Below are 27,583 nucleotides of genomic sequence, written 5' to 3'. Positions count from 1 at the left end.
ACATTTTTCTAATAAGATGCAATGCGACTTTGACAACGACAATTTTCCACGCGTTTACCATACCGATCAAAATGATACACAACAATGTTACCTTGAGCTAACAATGATACAAATACAATTTGAATTTGAAAGAATATTAAAGGTAGAAAATTACAATTTATCAGGTACAGGTACAGTTTTCTCACCTGCCTCAGGTATCCATCTTATTTAGTCACCAATCGATATAAATATGGAGGAGACAAATCAATACATATATATACACATACATAAATAAATAAACAAATGTTTGTTTGTAAACAACGTCTTAACCAAGAACGGTCATCAATATTGGAAAATCTTTTATTTTACACATTTCGGTATTTTAACGGCAAGCAGGACGCTCCAAACCTATCTCAAGCAAATAGTCGTCGTCAAAAAAGCCTAGTTCTGTGTTTACATGTTAATATAAAAACTTGTCCTTATAAGTTCAACTTCTAATTCTTGGCAAACGGGTGGATTTAAAATTATCACCTTACATGACTTTAGATATGACGTAATAGCTTAAACTACAAAATATGTTCCTTTTATTTTCTAAATCCTATTTAACCAATCTTTACATATTTATACGAAGAAATTATAATAGACAGCTGATGTTTTCAATAAGCTAATTATCTTGGATTTGATCATGAAAATCTACTTCAAATTTATCTAAACAATCAAATTCAATATTTACAATTTATAGTATACAAATAGTAGGGATAGCCTTGTGTAAAATATTTCATTGAACATTCGAGCATTTTCAACGCGAAATTAAGGGGGAGCGGGGAAGACTATAATTTTTTTCGATACTGAAATACACGCCAAAAGTAAGCAAAATGACAAGTACAGGTTTTCAATTTCATTTACAAAATGTATTTTTGAGATGTGCTTTCATTGAAAAAAAAGTTTCGTTTTACACTAGCTATATAGTGCAGCAGACGTTCAAATTCGGCAAGGGAAGATAGAAATCCCGAAAATAGTTATTAACCATTCCAAAATCTACAAACCAGGGTAGAAACATGTTTGTTACTCGATGTTTTATAATTTCTGTTAGATATAGGTCATTTTAACGGTTGGAAGGATATATATTTATGAAGCGTGAGGATACATAATTGAGCGCCATTACCATTTCTAAACTGTGTATTCATGTTCATAACTAAATTTAGTGTGTATTTGAATTTGTAAGCTACATTACAACGAAATATTGTTATGAAAAGTAAATCAAAATATTTTAAAATTTGAAGCTAGATTAATTTAGTTCTCTTTAGTGCTTAAAAAAAGGCTTACACAAAAGCAAAGATCAATGAACCATTATTTCCGGTTTTTGTGTATACTCCTTATTTAGAGAATATTAATGCTGCTTTAAACGTCCATAAATGCAAATATTTAATTAAAGACTTGACCTGAAATCAAATGTTTTGACAGTATACCAACTTTAGTACATACTACAAGTATACCACAAATTGTAGTACTAACAAAATATCAAATAGTAGACGGGTTTTCCAAAATAAAATAAATAATGCGTTTCTATTGTGTGAATCATTCAATCTTTAAAATTTGTTTTGAGTCATATTCTATTCATTTCGAAATGTCATTCTAACACTATTTGATTTGAATATTTCTGTTTAAATTCAAACACAGGTTTTCTTGGCTCCTTTCAGATACCGTATGTAAGTTTTCAAACAAGAAAACACAACAAATGGTCCCACTGAAATATGATACCCAGGAAATAAACACAAGTCTTCAATAAATAATTACTTGTAGTATAAGAGACACATTCAAAGTCAAGATTTTTTTTTAAAAGAATATTTTGAAATTTTGGTACATTAAATTTTGTTAGTCTCCGCTGAATTCAAATTAAATGTGTATTTGATATTGGTTTCATAAATGGCAAGGTTTAGAAAGAAATGGCGTAGCGCGGCGAAGGTCTAAAAAAATAAACAATTGGAATTAAACTCTAAGAGACCAAAATGTAAGATAATTTTTGATAAAATAATATACTATTTCTGAAATATTGATATAAAGGAAGTTGAATATATACACTATACATAAATTTATTCACCCTTACCTCACTTTACTTTAATCCATATTAACGTAAATCAATCAACCATTACCGGTTCAGGTATAAAGACAGGTCACGTGGAAATCTGGCGTTCGATTTATCCATAGAATATTCGTTATGCTGTTTATGATCTTTACACACAAAGTAGAACTAGCACCTACCCTAAACAGTTATACATGTTCAATTTCGATATGCAATTTATTAATGGTATGATTTCAGATAAGAACTTTATAAAATACAGGTGAAAATAACTTCGGTTTTAATGCAGTGATAAGGAATTTTGCATAAAAAGAGTGACATGTATGTTAGGATGAAATTGCGGTATATTTGTAATTTCATGGCAACATAATTGCATCAAAAAGTTTCGGTTGTTAGTATCAATTATCAAATTTATTTATTTATTTTTTGCCCAATTGAGACGGTGCAGAAAATAAGATTTGATGCCATGGGCACTATATAAACACTTTATTTCATTATCAAATATATTTTTAAGACTGATTTACAAAATGTCTACCAGCATGCCCAGCTTAAGGTGTAAATTTAATTTTGATATTTAGTGCACACATTCCTTATTATGGTATTAATTCTTTGTTTAATTTGACATTTTTGCTGTTTTAAACTTTTAACCTTAACCAGAAGGAGTTTAAACTATTATATAATGATATATTGTTAAACTGTAACTTTACAAACATAACGTAACGAATGAATGAATGAACTTTGATTGAACTTTTAAAATGAACTTTTAATTTCTCTTCAAACTACATGAAATAGTTACAGAGAAAATTGGTATTTACAAGCTTTACTTATCTCACACCAGCACACCACCACTCGTAACGTACTCAAAGCAAACAGTTAGTGTGCGATAATCATATGTAAAATATTGCATATTTTTCGAAATTAAAGTTCAATTAATTTGAACAGAAAGGCAAAAATCGTTAGAAAAAAAAGATAAAATGCAGAGACACACATTCCCATTATCAATTATATGGTTACATTTGAAGTAAATCGCCGAAGACATACTTAAATAAGTGCTCGACGTGCCAATGCAGGATAGAGGAACGATCGATAAACGATATACACCCACCTCCCCGACCGAAAAAATCCAATAGATTTTTTTTGCGAATAGAGGAGTTCCTTGTTGGATGCATGGTTTTGATATTTCTTTTTGACGCTAAGAACGTTTTCAGACACAATATTTAAGCATTGTACTAGGTCATGTTTTACGCGGACTGATTTTTTTTTTTACATTAAATCATTTGATTTTGGACGTTGACTGGTTGATATGTTTAAAACAGATAGTAAAAAATGTATATCATTTATTACTAGTTGCTATTGAACCAGCTGTCGGTAACTGTGTCTCAGGCTTTTGAATATTTGTTAGTCAGTGTTTGATGAGATGAGACTTTTTCAGCTGGTTGTTTTAGTTTGTTATTATGTTTTGTTGTTACATTACTGCCCCATGTTTTGTTGTTACATTACTGTCCCATGTTTTGTTGTTACATTACTGTCCCAAGTTTTGTTGTTACATTACTATCCCATGTTTTGTTGTTACATTACTGTCCCATGTTTTGTTGTTACATTACTGTCCCATGTTTTGTTGTTACATTACTGCCCCATGTTTTGTTGTTACATTACTGTCCGTTGTTACATTACTGTCCCATGTTTTGTTGTTACATTACTGCCCCATGTTTTGTTGTTACATTACTGTCCCATGTTTTGTTGTTACATTACTGTCCCATGTTTTGTTGTTACATTACTGTCCCATGTTTTGTTGTTACATTACTGCCCCATGTTTTGTTGTTACATTACTGTTCCATGTTTTGTTGTTACATTACTGTCCCATGTTTTGTTGTTACATTACTGTTCCATGTTTTGTTGTTACATTACTGCCCCATGTTTTGTTGTTACATTACTGTCCCATGTTTTGTTGTTACATTACTGTCCGTTGTTACATTACTGTCCCATGTTTTGTTGTTACATTACTGTCCCATGTTTTGTTGTTACATTACTGCCCCATGTTTTGTTGTTACATTACTGTCCCATGTTTTGTTGTTACATTACTGTCCCATGTTTTGTCGTTACATTACTGTTCCATGTTTTGTTGTTACATTACTGCCCCATGTTTTGTTGTTACATTACTGCCTCATGTTTTTATTGGCGGGGAGACCCGCAAACGTGTATCACCTATCTTTATTTGCTTTCCAGGAGCCTATTATTCAGTAGTTTAATTCTATTTTTAATATTTTTGTTCGCTTATTGCTTTGTATAGATTGTACAAATATAAAAAAATAAATAAAGGACTGTCAATGATCAGCCGGAATATAAAGATAATTTCTGAACACATAAAAAAACCAGATTCAAAGTAATATTTTTAATTTTTGTTTCAAACTACATGTATAGATTTATATATAGCAAGTCCATGTTATTCCTCTAAATACTAACCACAATGATGTTTGAACCACAACTGTATATAACTATAGCCTACACGATTACATGTCTATCGAGCTAGATAAACCGATTTTAGGGACGCTTCTTAAACATGTTTGCTTCACATATACTACAGCCATAAAAAAATTAGGAGTGAACTACTAGTCTAACTAATCCTAATGTATGTTGATATATTTAGATGTATATGATTTGAGGACGGAATAAAATCAGGTATAGATATAATAACATAACCCCGAGGTTAATATTATCTTGTACTCAAACAGAGAAAGCGGTCACTTTTTATGTTTGATTTAAGTGATATTTTGAGAAAGAAAGAAAAGAACATAAATATAATCAAACGAAACCAATTTGACCTAAATCATTCAAATTTGTTAATGTTGTAAGGAAATTTTTCTAGTTTCAAGAGAATTGCAACTTGACCGAACTATCGGCATAGACATTTTTACATCTACAGTCATGTAAAGATCTTTCATAAACTTTTTTTTTCTCTGATGAGATTATGTTTTAAAGTTGTATCTACAGAGTACATAATTTTGAATTGTAAATAGAGAAAATATTTACGACAATAAGACACACCATAAAGAAACTTTAATACATAAAATGGTTGTGACAATGAGACAAATCTCCACAAGAGACCAAATGACACAGAATTAAACAACAATTTAATACTTATACAAAACAAATCACGGTTAGACTAAAGTGCTACCTTAAACGACTGCAAAAGCATTAGGCAGACATACATAGATCTAATTATTGTTACTAAACAGTTACTGGATGAAGATATAGTTCGAAATTATAACTTTTACGTGTTATTTAAGAATTCAACGCACTAATGAGAAGATGTGATATAATTGCCAATGAGACGACAATCCAGATGACCAGATTTCAAATGACGTGGACAGAAGTAACTATAGGAGACCATACGACCAATATCAACAATGTGACAATAAACCACATAGTCCGCTACAAAATGCCACACATGAAAAATGTGACGTTGCTTTCAAATCAGTCGCTATTGAAACATGCTTTTGAACGAAATATTCCTCAGTTGAAGCAGAAGGAATGAATGTACTAAATTTTGAGGATTTGTATAATGGCAATTAGAAAACCAACGACCACATTGATGGCTGTGCCAAATGAGTTTCGAAATTAATAACTTCAATGCAGCAATACAAACCGAGTTACTGTGAAACTTTTTTCTATGCAGCGGTGTTCGTATCGACCGAATGCACAAATCATGCATTGCAAAATAAGCAAGTGCAATTCAAACAAAAATCCCTTGATCATATGAGGCTACTTACAGACGCTATCTGGAAGAATAAAAAGAAGCTAGCAGTACAAGTTAACTAAAATACTTTCTGCTTTATCGATGACTTTGTACTTCTCATAAGCAACACGAAGGGTGCTACATGATCTGCCTACACTCCAGGAGCACATTAGATCACCATGGTTTTTGGTGGGGTTCGTGTTGCTCAGTTGTTAGTTTTTCATTTAGTATTTTGTAGTCTGGTGTTTTGGTTATTAAGTTCAGTTTTTGCCACTTTCTTTTAAATTGAGTTTTGACTGTTCCTTTGTTATATTTATATGAAATATCCGTGTCTCAGATGACTAAGAATATGTTCCAATTGTCGAAGCTACGATCGCATCCTCTTATCCTTTAATAATTGTGACATCATTGAAAAGTGCATGAAAAATTATCATGGGTGACGCACGAGGAGTATAATCTGCCTACCCTACAGAAGCACTTTAGACCCGGTTTTGATGGAGTAAGCTTTACTCATTTTTCTATATATAAGTATGGTTTTGTAGACTACAGGGTTTGTTTTCGTCATTTTTACTTTTTGTCACAGTTTTTCGGTTTCTCTTTTGAATTTTGAATGTCTCTTTGGTAAATTCCGCCTCATTTTTCTACCTAGCGATTGAACGTCTAGTATATTTGTTTTACCATATCACTAGTGTTAAAAATCTTCAATCATAGAAAACATATGTGAACTTTCATATAAAAATAAAGAGATGTGGTAGTATTGCCTATTTAGAGGTTTTAACAACATCTCGGCTAACTTATCCAAATTATAGATACCTCAAGATTGATGAAAACTGCAAACTACAATAAATATGTATACGAAATAATTATAAATCATAACTAAAATTCTTTTGGGATACATTTTAGATATACATATTGTCTTTTTGAAACGAATTCATTAATTTTGATATTAAGATGTCTACCAAAGCACAATTTTACTGAAATAAGAAAAATGTGCAATATTGTCTTCAACAGCAGTATGAACCTCAAAATAGTTTTCTTTCCATGCCATGGCGTCTTTTGTTTGTTTCGACTTATGAGCTTCAATGTCCCTTTGGAATCGTTCATTTCTCTTTTTAGTAATATTACATTTTATGCAAATAAATAAAAAAAATATTAAATACGAAAACCACTGCCATGTTGTTAAAAATAACTTATCCTAATTAAAGTCTTATTAATTATCCAATTTCCAGTAGGTTTGAACAACTTTCTGATTTTTAAAAGTTCACCGTATGGCCGTTAATAATGAACACAACCCGTTTGTATAGCAGATTCATATTATTATGACAAAATCAAATGTTAAAACAAGTCAAACGAAAAACACAACGACCCGAGAAATGATAAAACAATAAATGAAATTACATATGACACTCAGCACCCAGGGAAAACCACTGATTAACACACTGTCTACGGGACAGGCACACACCGAATGTGTTGATGTTACAAGTGTTTGCGAGCGCTCATATCCCTTATTAAACTAGAACAGTCCTATAGTAGAAAAGGACAAAAAAGAACAAACAGTAAAAAACTCACCAGAACAGTACGAATTACAAAAAAAATATAAAAAAATACACTACAAAAGATGAAACAAAGCACCGATTAACCTGGTTAACACTTTGCCAAATCAGTAACTTCTTTTTTCATAATGGAACATCTATATTTTTTGCATAATCTGTCAGAGGTATTTTTAACACACAATTGTCAGATTTCGGACAAATGCGTATTGTTATGCGTTTACTTTTTCTACACTGGCTAGAGGTATAGGGGGAGGGTTGAGATCTACCCCGCCGCATTTTTTCGCCTGTCCCAAGTCAGGAGCCTCTGGCCTTTGTTAATCTTGTATTATTTTTACTTTTAGTTTCTTGTGTATAATTTGTAGTATAGTACATGACGTTCATTATCACTGAACTAGTATATATATTTGTTTAGGGGCCAGCTGGAGGACGCCTCCGGGTGCGGAAATTTCTCGCTGCATTGAAGACCTATTGGTGACCTTCTGTTGTTGTCTGTTCTGTGGTCGGGTTGTTGTCTCTTTGACACATTCCCCATTTCCATTCTCAATCTTATTTTCTAATGATTGTTCAGTAGGAAAGGTAGATTTAATTCCTCCTATTCTAAAATTTCTTGAAACTAGCTACTAAATGAGAGAGTGTTGGTTGCTTAATCCACAATGCTGATAGTCAATACTGAAGAAATCAACAATCAGGAGGTTTTCATTTTACTATAATTTTTCATGATACGTGCAAGTGTGGACACAGACTTGAGTTGTTCGGTTAGGAACTAATACTATGGCAGTAACTTGAATGAGTCTATATATCATATTAAAAAAGAACACTTATTGTTTTATATTTATTGTAACAAGGCACTAATTATGCAGATTTAAATACAAATATCATGGTCAATCTTTAACACTTCTCCGAAACTTGCAGGTCTATAACAAATATGGGTTAATTGCAGCGGCACCTATAAATAATAATTTATAAAGTTTTATTTCTTTTTCTTCTTCTTTGCACTTCCTTTCTTGCCCTTTACACTTTTTGCAGATTTTGCACTCCTTGCTCTCGATGGAGCCCCACGTTTATTTTTCCCGTCTTCTTCGTCAGGTTTATTTGTTCGTGGGACATACTCTATCCTCTGACCTTGGCATCTTGTCTGAAAATTTCATCATTTGTTTTACATTTGTATTTATATTAATGACATAAATGTAATATTATATGTCTAAACATTACAACACTACAATAATTCAAATTTTTACTTAAGAAGGCAATTTATTTGAAACAAATAATTTTCCTTAAAAAAGAGCTTCCTGACAAAAAGTGAGATAAAAATAAGTCTTTTTTTTTCTGTTTTAAAGTAAAATATCATTGTCAAAAGCTGTGTTCAACTTTACGTTTTTTTTTAAATAAGCCAAGAGAGACAACTCTAATCGACCTATATGAAAAATACAAAACGAGGAGTACAAATAAAATTACTCCTTATATAGGGTTTGTTTTATAAAAAATAATAAGATTATTAGTGGAACTTACACTGAATTATTCAGTTTGTTCAGTCACTGTTAAGGTGAAGACTAGAACATGATGTATAATATAAACCGTTTATTATATAGAAATAAACAAATACAATCTTAAAACACATTTAGAAAGAGGATATGCTAGGAAGTCACCTGATTGCAAATTCTGCATTTTGTTGCCTCTTTCATTTCTCCTTGAAACTCTCCCTTTAAACATTCTTTACAGTAGCGTGTACCACACCATTTACACATATAGGTCTGAAATGGAAATCAGTCTCAGAGATAGTTTGTTACATATTCTATAGGAGTAACACGACAGGTGGCGCATGTGGAGCAGGATCTTGGTATCTTAAACTATAATCACCCCACCCCTTTCCCGTTTTTGTTGAGGTTCGTGTTGCTCATTTTTTAGTTTTCTATTTTGCGTTTTGTTTGCTATTCTTTGTTTTCGCTCGTTTTTCTTTCTTTTGCCATAGCATTGTCAGTGTGTTTTCGACAACTTATGAATCTTTTATAACGAATCTGTAAAGTTTACAAATGCAACGATAACCCCAAGAAAGTACTAATAAAAGATAAATTAATTTATTACTCAAACTTTGATCTTCTGTCAATGGTGATGTAATGAGTTTCTTGAATGTTTTATATTAAAATACTGGTATGTGTTAAGATATGTCAATTTATTTTAATGACACAAACTATCCATCAGATATCAAATTACGAGGACGGAAACAATTATAGGCAGTACGTAGAAATGCAATATTTGCATTTCAGAAAGAACAAACGAGCGAGAGTTCTGCACACCCCACATAACGACACCTTACAGTTTATTCAGTGTGATGTTACATGGAACTCTGTCCTTTTCAAATATCAAGCTAAACATCCAAAAAGACATCGATTGCAATCCATACAAAATAGAGGGGATAGGTTTATCACTAAAAGACTACAAATCAAAAGATGAAGGATGTATGACAAAAATTCTATCAGAACTTCAGCTTCCGTCACCACAATCAAGACGCCAACAGCAACGACTTATTTTCTGTTTCAAAGGGGTTGAGGGGAATATACCAGTGATCCCTCCGGACGACCTTATTACATTTCACAGACCATAACAAAAAGCAGCCTTTATTAATTTTATCTCTAAGAACATTGTAGACCAACAAGTCCGTAACAACAAACGAGCGGTCATAGTTTTAAAGAGTCTTTAAACAGTGAGACCGACCAGTTCAAAAATCTGTTTGTGGACACTGCAGTAGATTGGAACCACATGGAGGACTCGGAGGTGTGCGTCACTGCAACCGAGGAGTTTAAATCATCACTCCTCAGCAAGCGCGACTTACTTGTGCGCAGACCAACCCGTCACGCAATAGCCGAAAGGAACCTGTGACGTACCCATCCATATACAGAAGTGTGAAATACAGACAGATACGGAAAAAAATATATCTTTCTTAAGGCAGCAACCATTTGATTTTCTGGGGGGGGGGGGGGGCCTATGTTTTTTTTTCTGGACAAATTATTTTTTTAACCGGCGGCGAAAAACAATTTATTTTTTTCGCGACAAGTCGAAAACAATTTTTTTCTTTCAATTTTAGCATTACATATAGAGGCAGCTGAGGGCGAAAAAAAACCATAGCCCCCCCCCCCCCCCCCCCCAGAAAATCAAATGGTTGCTGCCTTAACGCAAAATGCATATAGCTTTTATCCATTAGATGCTGGAAAGCATTACAAAGGTTGTATTCGCTCAGCCAGGTTTAATTATTTGTCTATGCTCCGATTCAATTTCGAAGTGTGGACAGCTTTTATTGTAATCTTTAAAAAACAGAATATGGCTTTGTTTTGTTACTGTTGTAAAGCCGATTACAGATTTTGGTAAGTGAACTAGACCGTAAAACAATAAACAAAGGCTTACCGTGTTAGTCAAAGAACAGCCCCAGCGACACATTGTGTAGAATTATTTATCTGATCCTCATTTGTTAAACGGAAATAAGACAGCTATATTCATCATTTAGATAGAATACAAACTCAAGTTGATGACAATTGACATTTAAAATCAAATATGGCGGATGTCAACAATAATGATTCACCTGTGTTGCTAACGTATACTATACCCGGTTTATTGAGTTCGTCTGTTTGACTTTAAATATCTGTTCATTAATCATTAATAAAATAATGCGTTATATACAGGTTTTTTTTCTTGAGGTCAATAAGCACATTGTCAATATCTTTCATTGATTTTCGGCAAAAAGTGGTACAAACACAATTGTGTCGTGACAAAGAAAAGACTCACTTGTTTAAATTTATTGTTTAATTAGATTATTCGAATGCTTTTAAAATTGTTGATTTTTGTATAACAATGCACCTTTAATAGCTCCGTAATTTAGATAATTATATGAAATAGGAGAAAGACTCCCAACTTAAGAATTTATTAAGTGGTCGTGTAACGGCTTGTTTAAATTGTTAAGTCAGTCTTAGAAAGCCATGTAATTAAAAAATCTAATTTTTAATAAGCTTTCTGAAAATATTTTCAAAGGGACTTAACTGCACGTAGAAGAATCATTTATATATTATGCACGTTGCTTGGTACAGTTGTATGGTATTATCTAGAGTTTCGAAAAGCATTGATAATGTGGCTGTCGTAGAAGAAGTTGGCGGTTTGTTGTTGTAAATGTCTGCCTACCTCATAAATCTCTATGGCCGAATTCACTTAAAACTCTGCAATCGACTTCAGAGTTGATAGATTATCACGTGAACGCACTGGAGTTGATATTCGGAACAACTCTGGCCGAGTTGACTTGAAACTCTCAAGTCCACCTCAGATTTTGAAGAGTATCAAGTGAACGCACTCGAGTTGCTTTTCGGAACAACTCTAAGTAACTCTAGGGTAAGGCCCTGACCAAGCATAAAAAAAAAATTCTCATTGGTTTGACGTCATTCAAGAGTTTCTCGAGTTTAACCCTGGCTTGGTGAGGGTTGGAACCAGAGTATGAGGGTTAACTCAAGTGGTTCAAGTAAAATCGTATTGTTGAAACCCGAGTAAGTAAAGTTAACTCGAGAGTTACAAGTGAACTCGGCCTTTTAGAAATACCTGTTAACTGTACTTTTTTTTCAAATTCCCAAGGGTGAAGGTTTTTAAATCTTTAAATCTGATCAACTAAGTCTTTACCGACTGGCACTAAAACCCTTGTGAAAGTAGGGTCTGTGTATGGCTGTGCAAGGTGTATAAAAACGCATCCACGTGGTTAAATGCTTTTTGGGGAAAAGTAAAAATAACAAAAATACCGAACTCCAAGGGAAATTCAAAAACGGAAAGTTTCTTAACAAAAGGCAAAGCAAAAGCTCAAACTCATCAAACGCCCGGTTAACAACTGTCATATTCCTGACTGGTAACAGGCATTTCCTTATGTAGAAAATGGTGGATTTCCCTGTTTTTTTAGCTAGCTAAACATATCACTGTATGACTGTTGCAATGGAATTCTATTATAATGACAGCAATGTGTGAACAAAACAAACAGACACACATAAGCACCCAGAAACTGTGCAGTGTTTCGTGCTTTGTTATACTTTTCCCACAGATATATATTAAAGTGTTATTATAGCCTTGAAACAGTCTTCTTTTGGTCAATATTGATCTGTATCAAGTTAAAGTCGACAATGCAACTGCAGTTTCCTACAGACAACGCTACAAAGTAGCAATAATTGTCTTTTATTTTAGGAAGACTGTGTATGTGATATAGATTTTAACATTGTACATTTTGATGTCACAAGCCACGGACAATGGGATGTCATTTTGAAATTCATTAACTATGTAGTATAGAATGTCGTCCATGATATTCTGGAAATTAATAGAATCCATAAAACATTTGTTTCATAGCGTATCTTGTTATTTTACCTCCGTAATAAATTACCTTAAAAACTGTATTTGGCCAACCGTTTCGATTTTTTTTTATTATACTCAATGATCTTCAACTTGGTACTTTATTTAACATTTTTTTCATTCGAGCGTCTCTGATGAGTCTTTTGAGTCTTTCGTAGACGAAAAGTGCAGAAAGCGTACACAATTTTACACCTGTTATCTTAGATGTTTGGAGGTTTGATCTACGTTTAAAGGTGTGATCAACACTTTGAATAAAAAATGTTATCTTATATTGTCACGATTTTGCTACATATTTTTTTTTTTATCGTTTCAGGTTTTATCAGCTCGTCAATGCTTGTATTAGTTTTGGAATTTTCAAATATTTTGGCCTCGAGCATCACTGAAAAATCATTATATGTCGAAATGCGCATCTGGTGCAATACAAAAAATTACCCGAAGGTTTTTAGTATATTTCAGACTCTGTTAAGATGAAGTGAACTGTTTCAATAACATAGTAAGCATTTGATAATTAAACTTCCTTTGAAAAAAATAAAGTCGCTAAAATACTGAACTCCGAAGAAAATTCAAAACGGAAAGTCTCTATCAAATGGCAAAATCAAAGGCTCAAACACGTCAATCGAGTGGCTATCAATTGTTATATTTCTGACTTGGTAAGGCATTTTCTTGTGTAGAAAATGGTAGATTAAAGCTGGTTTTATAGCTAGCTAAACCACTCATTTGTATGACAGTCGCATCAAATACATTATATTGAAAACTATTTGTGGACATATCAGTTAAACATGTCAAAAATAGGGGTATAGCAGTCAACATTTGTTATAATCTTATTCACTATAAAAAAACCAAACAATTATGTCACAAAGAAGCACAAAAAGGCATATAGACAAGGCACAATAGCAAAATATTAACAATAGCACAAACAAATAACGGGATGTATAAGTACAGAGCCACGTCATATGTACCAAAGAAACACAAAAAAGGCCAACAGACGAAGGGAATGATTTCATTATCAGCCACTGAATTAAGATTTATAAATAGAAGTAGTAAATACTAAGAGTTTTATTAAAGTCGCCATGACTTGCTTGGCCGTAAAGTCTGTGTGACATATGACTAAAGATATTTTCATTTGTAGCATCCATGATCCCGTCCTTCTTTCCTCATTTATGTTCGATATAAGAGTGTAAACTATCACCGAATTTTTACTAGTTATGACCAACAAAATGAACAGTAATTCAACATAGGAGACGTGCACGGCCTGGCAGCTTTTGGAGTTTATGCAATTTACTCAGTTTTTGGTTGTAACCGTGAAAAGTAAAATCTCAGAAATACTGAACTCCGATGAGAATTCAAAACGGAAAGTCCCTTATCAAACGGCAAAAGCAAAATATTAAACTGCATCAAACGAATAGACAACAGCTGTCATATTGCTGACTTGGTACAGGCATTTTCTTATGTAGGAAATGGTGGATTAAACCAGTTTTTATAGCGCTAAACCTCTCACTTCTGTGACAGTCGCTCAAAATTCCATAATATTGACAACGATACGTGAACAAAACAGACATTTAACAAAGAAGCACAAAAAACATAAATCAAACTTGACAACAACTTTTATTGCTTACTTACTTCTGTATTTTATTTCTGTATGTTAAATCAAACCATAAAGGATTGAAATTTTTCAAGTCCCGAGTGACCGAATGGCTAACATCAACTCTGGTGTAGAATCGCGTGTTTGACGTCAGAATGTTGACGTCACACAGGTAGATTGAAAATAATGTTGTCGTTCAAAGTACGCGAAAATAACAATAGAACAATAACACAATGGCCGGATGTACCAAGGAGGCCCGCGGGTATAAGATTTTCAGAAAAAAAAAATTTCATTACAATTGTTACTTTATCATATGGTACAAAAATCATTCCAAAAAATCAATTTGTGCTGGCCCCAGGTGACTTTTAAATTGTAGATATCATTGAAAAAGCTCCAAATTATCTCCCTTTGGTGCAAAAATGCCATTTTTTGGCATTACAATTGATTTTTTTAAAACTCATCGGTGACCTTTAATTTTTTATTGTTGTTTTCGAATAAACTGTACATAAACTAAATAATTGTAAAATTTAAGCGATTTCTGTAATTTAGTTCTTTTTTCCCCCGATATTACCGCTAATTCGCCAATTAGTTCAACCGAAAAAAAAGACATTTACAAAAATGTATGCTTCTTTTGAAGGCAGATTGTGAGCGTAAATGAACGGTGACCTCATTTTTCATTTCGTTTTTCTATAAAGTATAAGGTAAAGTTCTTTTATAGAAAATATAGCGAAATGCTATATTAAATTTAAAAAAAATGATTTAGACCCCCTTAAAGTACAGAGTAACGTCATATGTATCAAAGAACAAAAGAGTCACACGGGTAAAGCATACTTGCAAAAACTGAAAGATAATACAAATAACGCATTGGCGGGATGCATAAGTACCGAGCCACATCAAATGGATATCACAAAAAAAAAAAAAAAAACCCAGACCAAACAGTGAAAGTAATATGAATAAAGACAAATAAAAGAACAATAGTGATTTATTCCTTTATTATTCATCCTACGCAAGAAAGATATGACAGATACAACAAACTGGTATTTCAGGATCCACAATTTGCATACACTGTAAAGTCATAGGTTTAATAGTTTCCTTAACAATATATAATTATAAGAAAGCCGTTCGATATGACTTATGTTACGAAGGGCTGCCTCATAGGCAGATGGTACTCGCATATATTATCATAAAAATAAGAAGATATGGTATGGTTATCAATGAGACCACTCTCCATTAGAGACCAAATGACATAGAAATTAACAAATATAGGTCACCATTTGGTCTTGAATAATGAGCAAAACCCATGCCGAAAGTTCAGTTATAAAAGGCACTGCAATGACAAATGTAAAACAATTCAAACGATAAATCTACCATTTTTACCATTTTGATGTGAAAATAAGGCTTGAAATGAGTTGCAGCAAATATATTTAAATTGATATAGGAAGATGTGGTGTGAGTGCCAAGGTGACAACTCTCCATCCAAATAACAAAGGAAACCATTATAGGTCAAAGTACGGCCTTCAACACGGAGCCTTGGCTCACACCGAACAACAAGCTATAAAGGGCCCCAAAATTACTAGGATAAAACCATTCAAACGGGAAAACCAACGGTCTAATCTATATACGAGAAATGAGAAACAAGTATATATTACATAAACAAACGACAACTACTGTACATCAGATTCCTGACTTAGGACAGGTGCAAACATTTGCAGCGGGATTAAACGTTTTAATGGATTCAAACCGTCTCCCTTTTTCTGAAACAATAGCATAACATCACAACATAGAAAAACACACGATAAAATATCAATTGGCAGACTTAACTCAATCAAAAGAGTGCAAATGCACAGTTAATAAAAATATAAGGGACAAACATTCAAGGCCAAAAAGCAAACAAACAAGTCCAAACAAAGCCATGGCAAGACACCACTGCGAAATATTTAAGCCTTCGAAAATATTCACTTTAGAAAAAAAAACGGTTTTAAAAAAATACAGGTAAATCTTGAAGTTTATACAAATGTAGTAAGAAGAAGTGATATTCCAAATAATCAAAGCTGGTATATAGACAAAGATCCATATAAATATAAAATAACAAAAAAAGTATAAATTGACCGTTTAGTCAAATAGGAAACTTTTGTTTGATAAGATTAGTCTTTATTTATGGTGAAGTCAACCGGAGATCTTTGCATTGTTAACAACTGATAAAACTAATTAACTCGTAAATAAGTTTTACATAAGCTTAAAATTTACTTATGTAACCTATGCAATATAAGCAATATAGGCGTGGCAATAAAGTTTCTTATTTATAACATTATTTAAATATATAGTTTTATTATAGTGCAAATAAAGTATATAAATACATGACACATATAGGCAATGTACCAGGAAGAGAACAAGATATAAAGAACGCTTCAAGTAGATCTTATTTTCAACCAGTACCGGTGTCATGTAAGTATATTGAAAAACTGTATTTTTTATTATTTCCTTTAGCTTTCTTTCTGATAAGTACAAAATTTGGCTGTGAGCGTTCTTTGTGAAGGTAAATCCACAAAAAATCTTTGGACGCATAGACTCAAAATTGTGATGTCCACAAGGCCAGCTTTCACGTAGTTTTAACTTTGTGGGTAATATTGAGGTCTAATGGGGATATTTCATTATTTTAAAGATGAGATGCATAGCTTTACGTCAATGAATTTCGAAGACGTATTTAAGGGTAAAAGAGGAGATAATTTAACAAGATCAATTTCCTAAACTGAAAGATATAAAGAATCGAACACCTTAAACATGCCCATTTCAATATAGTCTTAAATGCATGATTTTTTTAATAGTTTTTAGTGGCTTTGAACTAGCTCTCAGTAACTATGAGTACTCTGAGATCTGTTTCTAGCATCTTTTTGTTGTTGGGATGTACAAGTACCCGGCCACGTCCACTTGTATTTGTGGTTTTTGTACTTTTTTTTTATCCATCTGATGAGTTATAGCCTTTTTCAACTGATTTTTACCGCTGTCCCAGGTTAGGGGAGGATTCGGATTACATGTTTATCCCCACCCCATTCTGTATGTATTTGAATGTCCCAAGTCAGGAGCCTGTTATTTAGTGGTTGTCGTTTGTTTATGTGATATATATTTGTTTTTGGTTCATTTTTTGTACATACATTAGGCCGTTAGTTTTCTCGTTTGAATTGTGTTACATTGTCATTTCGGGGCCTTTTATAGATGACTATGCTTTGCTCATTGTTGAATGCCGTACAGTGACCTATAGTTTTAATTTCTGTGTCATTTGGTCTGTTGTGGAGAGTTGTTTCATTGACAATCATGCCACTTATTTTTTTTTATATAATTAAGGAGTCCATTGATAACATGATCACTAAAATACACGATAGTTCAACACAATACACAAGACAATGTCAATCTTTAAAGAAGAAAAACATTACGGTTCGTATTTGGCAAATGTTTTATGAGAACTTTTTCATATTTGATCATATTTTTCCATCATAATATATGAAACTATACTGCATAAAAAACAAGATATTTTAATGATGAAGAATGCAATTCCATATACGCATATTTGACGAAAATAAAAAAAGAGGTCGCTTTTGTGCAGTTTTCCAGCCATATTTAACAAAGCTATTCTAAAGGGATGAAGTTACGATGCTGTTGTCAGGTCAATAAAGATGGCATATTTTGGTATTAATATTAATTCACTCATAGGGTCTTTGCATCTGAAACAATCACATCTATTCCTAAACCAGTTGTTGGCATGATACGGGTTATGTTCTTCTCATATATTTTATGATGGTATGACACTTAACCCCTAACAGTCATTTGTTAGTTTATGTATCACTGTCATTTTGCTTAGATTCTTTTGTTATCTTTTCTGTTAATTCGACTCGGACTTCTTTTGGAATGAGTTTTACTGTGTGTATTGTTGTGTGTTTGTTCATTCTACGTTGCTTAGAAGTAAAGGGGTAAGTGTGAGATTTCATAAAAATTGTTTAACCCCGCTGCATTTTCACACCTGTCCCAAGTAAGGAGTCCTATATAAAAAAGAAGATGTGGTATTATTGCCAATGAGACAACTATCCACAAAAGACCAAAAATGACACAAACATTAACAACTATAGGTAACCGTACGGCCTTCAACAATGAGCAAAGGCCATACCGCAAAGTCAGTTATAAAAGGCCCCGATAAGACAATGTAAAACAATTCAAACGAGAAAACTAACGGCCTAATTTATGTTAAAAAAACAACACATAAACAAACGACAACCACTGAATTACAGGCTCCTGACTTGGGACAGGCACATACATAAATAATGTGGCGGGGTTAAACATGTTAGTGGGATCCCAACCCTCCCCTAACCTGGGACAGTGGTATAACAGCACAACATAAGAACGAACTATAAAAATCAGTTGAAAAAGGCTCAACTCATCAGATAGACAAAAAATACAAGTGGACGTGGCCGGGTACTTATACATCCCGACACAAAAAGACACAATGAACAGATCTGAGAGTACTCGCAGTTATCTGACAGCTAGTTCAAGGCCACTAACAACTAATAAAAAAAATCATGCATCAAAGACTAAACAATCAATCTGTACACATCCAATATCCAATGGATTTAGTGTAAAGACGTCATAAACAGCCATAGAAAAACACGACCTTGTGCAATGCCAAGTTACAGGTATCGACAGTTGGCAATATTTACTATTAACGACTGTGAAACAAGAAAGGAAAACATTGTACATTATAAAAAGAGAAATAATTAAAATTAAATACAAAAAAAATTCGTCTTTAATTAAACCAAAAACGAAAAAACGGAAACACTTTTGATTTTGATTTTAGAGAAATCAAAAACGAAAAATGAAAACAATCTCGTTATTTAATTTTAATATTTCAAAAATTGACGCAAATATACACTTCGTTAGTCTTGTTTTTTTTTTTTAAATTTTAACTCATTCATATGTTTGGCCCCTAAACAACAAAACTTCAAAACAAATAAATGAACTAGAATTTGAAAAAAAAATATACTAAACTAACAAAGGCTAGAGGCTTCTGACTTTGGCTCATTACCATGCTTAATTTTATTCCATGCTGGAAACATGGCTGCAGCAAAATAACAACAATAACTTTTTAAGGAAGCTTTATAATAGTCACTAACACAAATTCTACCAAATGTTGATTTAAGTATATTTACAGACCTTCAAATTGTATCTGGCGTACATACAAAATTTAATCCTGGTATCTATGATGAGTATGTTTGCATATGAGTCTCTTTCAACATGTGCCATATTTTTTTTACCTTTCATTTTATGCACACAGAAGTTAGCTTTCAGTTACAAATTAACTAAGAAACACTTATAATGAAAACTATTTTATCTAAATTTCAGCAATGGAATCCTTGGCTAAGTTTTTCAAAGCAGCGATAGTTTTACCCCTTACTGCCGGAGAAGCTTCCGAAAATCATCACAGTACTGATAATGTTCGAACTCATGATGGCAGTATCAGCGGACTTATACTACTTTCAAGTGTTCTAGTGATTACCGTTCTTTCTATGTTTGGAGTTCAGTTGGTTGATTCGGAAAAGACCGAAATGATGACGTATTTCACAATCTATTCTTACCTTTGTGTTGTTATTTTCTTAGCAATAGTTGTTTGCATTGCTCATTTGATAAATTATCGACTGAGGCATGATGAAATTTTGACAACAGCTGGAAATAGAAACACAAACTTCAAAGTGAAATTTTTATTTCTGTGGATTTTTGCAATTGGAAGTATTTTGTTTACGTTGGCAAAAATTATCAGTACGGTTCGCTGTGAAGAGAAAACATTTGAGGAGCGCAAGAAGGAGGGGTGCGTAGACAAGAACTCAACTTATGACACTAGTTATGAAGTAGCGAAAGTTAGCTTTCATTGCATTGAAATAGTATTTTATATAATTCAATCGTGGTTTTTACAGTTTTGTATTCGTTGTTCCTTTAAATGCTCGTGGAAGATTTACTACAGTTTATTGTTAATAGTATTGGCAAATATTTCGCAATGGGCTCATTATTTTGCTGAAATTTACCAAAACTCAGCAGGCAATAGTAGGAATTGTGCTACAAGTAAGAGCTGTTACCCAAATATTATTTATGAGAGGATAAAGCCGTTCGCACATCCACTACAAATGGAATACTTTTTACTTTCGATGATTTTAATTGCTGAACTTTGGCCAACAAATCAAAATCATGGACATGCATTACCTTCTATCAACCCCACAACACGCCATGGAAATGAAAATTCTCCATTACTATCTTCTTTAAATCACTTATTACCAGTTACCGCCTCGATAGAAGCTTCTATTGAAATCAGAAATTTACGTGAAAGGCAACCCTTAGGCCGTTTGTTTCATTCTAAAGCAGTTGCATGTATAGGTTTTGGAGTTGCAATAGTCGTTCCGTGTTATATTTTCGGTTCTATTACCTTATCAGAAAGAGTGGCGAACGGTGAGCGAGAAAATGTGACAAATACAACAATGTCAACAATGGAAATTACTGATGTAGCCTACGAGATCTTTTTGAGCTTATTTGTGATAACATTATTAATTATAAGTTTTTATTTGTTTTCTAACTCTTCATCCCTTAGGGCAATAATGATAAAACAATATCTCCATTTTCACCACAAAATTATTATTGCTAGTTTTTTAGGTTCGGTAGGATATTGTTCACTGGTAGTTTTTTCGTGCATATACGAAGGAAAGTCAAACTTGTTAATGATCCAGAAGATCTTAGTATTGATAGAGCTATACCTTCAAGTTATATGTATTCTACAATTCAATAGTTATTCAAAATGCCGGCGAAGTTCAGGGGATTATGTTTATCTTTTACTATCTGTTATCAACCTATGCTACTGGATTGATGACAGTATTTTTGAAGCAACTACTACATACGATAAACAAATATTAGAAAACGTGTATAGGGCTACTACACAAAAACTTGTATCTCATTTTCTGTTCCCTTTTCTAGTTTTCTTTCGATTTAAATCCTTTATATCGTTTTTTAGTATTTTCCGCCAAATCCCAAAGGACGAAGAATATATGGAAAATGTCATACTGTAGTATTGTTCACTTTATAAAATATTTTATATCAAAATAATGATGTATTGTTTGATGTATCCATTTAGTGCTGGTGGAGATTTATTCCCCGAGGGTATCACCAGCCCAGTAGTAAGCACGTTTGTGCTGACATGAATTATCATTGATATGGTTATATTTATAAATTAACTGTTTACAATAGATATAATTTTTGAAATACTAAGGATTTTCTACCTCAGGCATAGATTACCTTAGCTGGATTTGGCAAAACTTTTAGGAATTTTGGTCCTCAATGCCCTTCAACTTCGTACTTTATTTGGCCTTTTAAACTTTTTTGGATTCGAGCGTCACTGATGAGTCTTTTGTAGACAAAACGCGCGTCTGGCGTATATACAAAATTTAGTCCTGGTATCTATGATAATTTAATAATCAGTGATTTTGGTGCTTTGAATAAGGTTCTTTTATGCAATTTTAGCTTTACTTTGTAATGAATCAGGTGATTATGAAGGAATGTCAGTTTATAATTGTTTTATAAGTATATGTATCTTTAATTTCTGTTACTGGACATTGTTCCTAAAATAAATTTTGTAAAAACATGTGATTTGAGATTGGTATATTACTGGACAATGTGTTGTTCAAAGTTGGTCGTGACTGTACATCTATTTTTAGGAGGAGTCGGATATTGGTAGTTGACATGATCGTAGCTTTTGAGGATATATTGCTATATTTATATACAGCTCTTTATATTTATAACAACCCACAAGGCCAGGGAAGGGTTGTCGTCAATAAAATTGAACTATTTTCTTTCTTTATTATAATCTTTATTATTAGGTCTTTCCACTTTTCTGTGGAAAGACCTATTGTTTTTCTTCTGATTATTTTTTTTTCTTTGTCTTCCGCCTTATTTTGTTCTTGCGATAAATATTTGTTTACTAATATGTTGCTTAGATATTTGTTATATGCTATCGAACAGTTTATGCGCTTTTGAAATTTACCCTGCGTAACCGTATACTTTTCTTTGTAGGAGTTACACTGTTTTCCTTGTGTCCACTACTCCTTCGCAACCGTAAAAGATTACAACGAATTTATTTTATAAAATTGGTCATTATATCCTTCGCATGATTTGTCCCATTTTGACCGGATCAATATGAACGCTCCATATGAGAGTTATTTCCCCTTATGCATTTGATATAAGTGATAATGCATTTCTATCTTGTAAACCATAAGTAATAGAGACCTAGGATCTTTTGATTTGAGGTCCTTTGTCCAAAAAAATGAAAAATAGGTCAAGGTCAAAGGTCAAGGCCATATTCTAATTTTTGAATTTGGCCTATTTTCACTTATTCCCAAAAACCAGATAAGATATCAACAAATTATTTTCACTAAATTGTTATTTTGCGACATGTCGTTACACGTTAATTATGATTGCAAGGGTACGTTGAAAGTTAAAGGGAGTTTTCTCCCCTCTTGTATTTAAAAATATGCGTATGGTGATATAACTCATTAACCAAATAGATTATCAAGACCTCTGGTCTTTTGATTTGAGTTCCTTGGTTTATGACCTTGAAATTGATCTCAAGGTCATAGCTTAATTTGACGTTCTAGATTTTGACCTTTGCTTTTACCTCATATGTATACATGATAAAGCCATGAGACTTGGCAAAAGGTTTCAAACCATTTAACCTTGAAAAAAACAACCGGAAGTGACCTTGTGTAAACCGGAAGTAGCTATTTTTTATTCTTTTATAATAAAAAAGTATATAGGACGTAAAAAGAGTTTTCTCCTCTCTTGTATTTAAAAATACGCGTTTGGTAATATAACTCATAAACCAAATATAATTAAGATCTATGGTCTTTTGATTTGAGATCCTTGGTTTATAACCTTGAAATTGATCTCAAGGTCATAGCTTAATAGACGTTCAAGATTTCGACCTTTGAAAATAATATCGGAAGTAACATTTTTCAGAACGGAAGTAACAAATAATATTAAATATATTGAAAAGAACCATATATTTTTTGAATCAGTGTACAATAAGCTATCATTTGACGATTGAAATGACATTTTAAACCTAATTTTACTTCTTTCATGTTTCATTTTGGTGGAAAGACCTTCAATTGTTCTCTGAACAATTGGTTTTTAATTATGATTGTTTTACTAAATGTGGTTATTTGTTTTGATTAAAACAATGTTATTTGTGGAAAATTTTTATAAAGTTTTGCTTAGGAGGCATTGACTATACTTTTCCGAAAGCTCTTCCGATGATTAAATTTTAGAGAAGGTTATTGTTTTTTTTAAACCCTGGTTTCCGAACCACCTTCAAGTCAAATAAACTCTATATATTCATTGCCAGTACAAACTAATAAGATGTTTTATACTATGTGTGTGTGTACAAGGTATCCGCAAAGATATATTTACATAACAAAAAAACACATTTGTTTTACTGAGTTTTGATGTGTAAATGATATCAATTACATCAACGTCATCATTTTATTGCAAACTATTTGTATTCGTTGGTGCCTTTGTGACTGAATATGTCCTTTTAGAATTCATCGAGCAAACTAAACATAGAAAGTCTTTCAACTTTGTTTTAGGAAGATAGTGATTTTAAAAAAGAAGCTGTTATTAATTACGACATTAAAGTTATCTGGTCATTAAAATGTCAAAATATGATAATTCTTCAATCCTCTTTTCTCATCTCATTGTTGTCCATTTCAGCAATAAAGGCAGTGAATGATATATTCTGAACAGTTAAGCACAGAAATATCTTGGTGTCACTTTTAAGTCAGAAACATGCAAGAATTGTCATGTTGATTATTTTGTGCCAAATTTGATACAAATCCCAGCTATGCACCAAAACAATTACCCTGTCGGAGAACTTAGTTCAAATGTTATCATTGAGGTTTGTGTTTTTGTCAATTGTTGTTTGCTATGCATCATTTTCATTTCGGCCTTTTTATCTCATAATACATCAAGAAATCGCCATACGGTCCCCAAAAATATATGTGAATACTTTGTTTTTAAAATTATGAAATATAGTTTTAGAACATGTTTAATATAGTTTCTATATAAACTGTCAATAAACTGTACTGCATTTAAAAATTCTCAACATCAGAGAATTAATTTGACTAACATTGAAAATATTTGATACTGTTCACCAAACCTGCAGGTTGCTTTTAGAGGCAGATTTGAATACCGAGTTGTCGAACTTTAAGTGCAAACACAGAAAACTTAATTCGCATAGGAATTTTTAGCATATAACAAAGATTTTTTTAATTTAGGGTGTAACTTTTGAATCTCAGGAAGGAATTATATGCAAATAATCCATCTTTTTCTAATACACCATACAATCTGTCGTAATTTGGTATTAAGGTCAAGGATTATTTTGCATTTTGACTATCACACTTCATAGAGAAGTTTTATTGATAATGTTATAACGTGGCTAATAGGATCAAATATATTAGAATTATAACGGTACAAGTCTAATATATTATAGATATATGTAAACAGATGTGGTATGAGTACCAATGAGACAACTCTCTATCTCAGTTCCAATTTTGTTAAAGTTAACAATTATAGGTCAAAGTACGGAGCATTGATTCACATCGAACAGCAAGCTATAAAGGGCAACACAAATGACTAGTTTAAAACCATTCACACATGAAACTTGAACTGTTTAGATTTGAACATGTTGAAGTCGTCGACAGGTGTTTGTAGTCGAATATGTAGTCGCAGTTATGTGCGAATAAGGTTTAAGAGGTGATTGGAACTAACTGATCGTTTAATAAGAAAGTTGATACTATAGATTGGACTGATTTTTGATGAGTGATAACCTAAATTGGTAGCTTGTTAATATTTGATGGTAAAAGAAATTTAAGAAAAAATAAATCGGTCATGTGCAAAATGCGAGACTATGGTTATAATTGGAACTTCAAAACATAATTTGTACAGGAATTTAGTTTTAGATACGGGGTTATGCCCTCTTTGAGATTTTTTCAAATGCATACCCATTGACATCTTTAATAGATTATCTACAGATCAAAAAGAGAAGGCAACAGAAATGTTGACGACAATTTCTACGTCTCCGTCAAATATCATAATTGAAAATATCTATAACATTTATCGAATTGATGTAGGGATGACAGAGGAATGGTGTGAAAATATCCACCGTGGCAAAATAAACCTGTTTACATAGCTCTATTCAAATTTTAACTGCCACATGTTTTACGAAGTTCAGTTCACATATATACTAGTTGAATTTGAACTGAATGAGACTAGATGTATCGAAATGGACGTCATGTTTCATTCGTATTTCTATCAGACATTACTGAACTAATACAAAAGTGACATACTTCTTAAGAGCTGAGAAACGGATTGCTTGTTTGAATGTTGTTTATTTGTCCGATACAAATATTTCTTCCTGTTCAAGCCAATCAAATGTAAATGTAGAATAAAAATTCGGCTTTGAACGACGAAGATGAGAAATTCTTGGAATGCCACCTGATATTAGATTAGGCAAATAAATTGTCCTTTCCGCACTACAAAGCGTACAATATTTGCATGAAAAATTGAAAATAAGTCGAATTGCTGTGCTCTTGAGTATACTCTGTAGTTTTGAAAAAAGTAAAAAAACACCAATGTGTGAAGGTTTCTAATAAGCATAAGTATTTCACTAGTGTTCAAATCATTTCAGATCCATTTACTCTTATTTTATTGCAGCGATTCTTCGTAAACGCTTTTAAAGCAAGTTTTGATTGAAGCGTATATTTTTGTTTTTGAAATCGCAAAAAGGTACACAAATTAACTGGTCATAGAAACCATGCTTTAAATCATGACGTCAAACGCGAGTTTCATCTACTATAAACTCATCAGTGATCTTCGAATAAAAATAGTTAAAAAGGCCTTATTTAATACGATGCTGGTGAGCATTTTCTGACAGGTTTGTCAAATACATCTTAGATATTATATTCTTATAGTAGAACATTTGTATCATTTCGATCACACTAGAAGTGTTTTTGTTGTTTATTAGAGTCAGTTTCTGGATTGAGAATAACATGTGATGTCGCCACTCAAAAATTGATGACTGAATTTAATATGTAGGGCGTTATTTATTTTCGTTCTGCCAGTGAGCTAGCTTTAATTGGTTTTGTAAGTGGTATACAAAATAAAAACTTCCTTAAACTTCCTTAAATACCTTATATGACCAACCAGGAAGACTCATATTTCATATTTATCGGTAATTTGTACATTTTTCCTTTGATGTGTACTCGCTGATAATGTCAGTATCGGTGGACTGGCCATGATATAAAAATTATTGGGTTAGTACGCAAATGACATGCGCGAATGCAACGCGTAAGGATCTACTTTCCCCTTTCATTCACAAAATTGCGCGTGATTTTTATCGCAGAAACGCACGAGATTTTTGGCGAATGAAACACTTGACATTGATTATAACTTTCACAAAGTTAGTTTAGCCTTTTTTGTTGTGAAAATGTGAACAGAAAATGCATGAAAAAGCCGACAGACTTAAAAAAAAATGCGTTATCTATAATTGATATATGAAGTACAACTAACACATCGTCCATGGTGTTCCAATCCGAGTTTTTATTCATACAATACCAATACATAGCCTGGTGCCGTTCCAAGTAGTTTTCTTTTTCTGTTTCTTGAGAAGTATTTGTTTTACCTGTTCAGTCACTATAAAGTGTTACAATTCATATTTAAACGCAACACATAAATAGTGACCAAAAAGGTACCGCTATAACATGAGAGAAGCTAGAAAAAAAATGAAATTTACGCATTTTCGACATTTTTGTGGGACCATCATATACAATTTTAAATGATGTGGTTTCATTGTCAATTTAAAGACAGATATTCATAGAACAAACAACAAAAAAGTGAACTTATTCATATGCAGATCTAGGATAAATTTTAAAAAGGGGGTAACCGGGGCACCATCTATTAAAATTTTATTACAAGAAATGAGCTTATTCAGATAATTTACAAATTACAGTCAGCTTTAAGTAAAATATAATTATAACTTGACGTTGTTGAAACTTAAAAATGATGATCGATGAAAAATATGCTGACTCATATCGGATCATTCTAATGTTCTGACTTACTATGCTCGAGGGGGGATAAGACCTACATCGGGACTCCGGGATCGGGTGTCTTTAAGCTCGTGATTTTGGAATATCGGGATTTATCCTCCACTCCCCAAA

General features: G+C 32.6%; 3 protein-coding genes across 4 annotated transcripts in view; 1 reads left to right on the top strand and 2 right to left on the bottom strand.

Moving 5' to 3' along the window:
* The window catches only part of LOC139511673 (contactin-like), a 50,523-nt gene extending 48,304 nt beyond the window's left edge, over window positions 1-2,219 (bottom strand). The window contains exon 1 of one of the 2 annotated variants that reach the window (XM_071298674.1): window positions 2,087-2,219. The gene's annotated coding sequence lies outside the window, so the exon portion shown is untranslated. Of the gene's footprint in view, window positions 1-154; window positions 221-2,086 lie in introns of those variants that run through there. The other variant, XM_071298675.1, reaches the window with a different exon arrangement.
* Window positions 2,220-8,166: 5,947 nt separating this feature from the next.
* LOC139511672 (uncharacterized) lies at window positions 8,167-10,917 on the bottom strand. Its single transcript, XM_071298672.1, has 3 exons — window positions 10,748-10,917; window positions 8,995-9,099; window positions 8,167-8,483 (listed from the first exon to the last, which is right to left on the bottom strand). The coding sequence occupies exons 1-3, from the start codon at window positions 10,778-10,780 to the stop codon at window positions 8,319-8,321; spliced, it is 303 nt and encodes a 100-aa protein (XP_071154773.1). The 5' UTR covers window positions 10,781-10,917; the 3' UTR covers window positions 8,167-8,318.
* Window positions 10,918-16,634: 5,717 nt separating this feature from the next.
* On the top strand, window positions 16,635-23,138 carry LOC139511671 (uncharacterized). The gene is made up of 2 exons (XM_071298671.1): window positions 16,635-16,739; window positions 19,683-23,138. Exons 1-2 carry the CDS (start codon window positions 16,652-16,654, stop codon window positions 21,386-21,388), a joined length of 1,794 nt encoding a protein of 597 aa, XP_071154772.1. The 5' UTR covers window positions 16,635-16,651; the 3' UTR covers window positions 21,389-23,138.
* Window positions 23,139-27,583: the final 4,445 nt, after the last annotated feature.

The sequence above is a fragment of the Mytilus edulis genome, chromosome 2 (genome assembly GCF_963676685.1).
Source record: "Mytilus edulis chromosome 2, xbMytEdul2.2, whole genome shotgun sequence".
NCBI lineage: Eukaryota > Metazoa > Mollusca > Bivalvia > Mytilida > Mytilidae > Mytilus > Mytilus edulis.
Note: the sequence above shows the minus strand (reverse complement) of the source record. Positions and strands in the feature narration are given on the sequence as shown.

Excerpts from the sequence above, each read along its gene's own strand:
- LOC139511672 (XM_071298672.1), bottom strand. The coding sequence starts at position 10,780 with ATGTGTCGCTGGGGCTGTTCTTTGACTAACACG. Across the intron at positions 9,100-10,747 it reads GCTGTTCTTTGACTAACACG|ACCTATATGTGTAAATGGTG; the intron begins GTAAGCCTTTGT and ends TTTCCATTTCAG. Across the intron at positions 8,484-8,994 it reads AATGCAGAATTTGCAATCAG|ACAAGATGCCAAGGTCAGAG; the intron begins GTGACTTCCTAG and ends TGAAATTTTCAG.
- LOC139511671 (XM_071298671.1), top strand. The coding sequence starts at position 16,652 with ATGACACATATAGGCAATGTACCAGGAAGAGAACAAGATATAAAGAAC. Across the intron at positions 16,740-19,682 it reads TCAACCAGTACCGGTGTCAT|CAATGGAATCCTTGGCTAAG; the intron begins GTAAGTATATTG and ends TCTAAATTTCAG.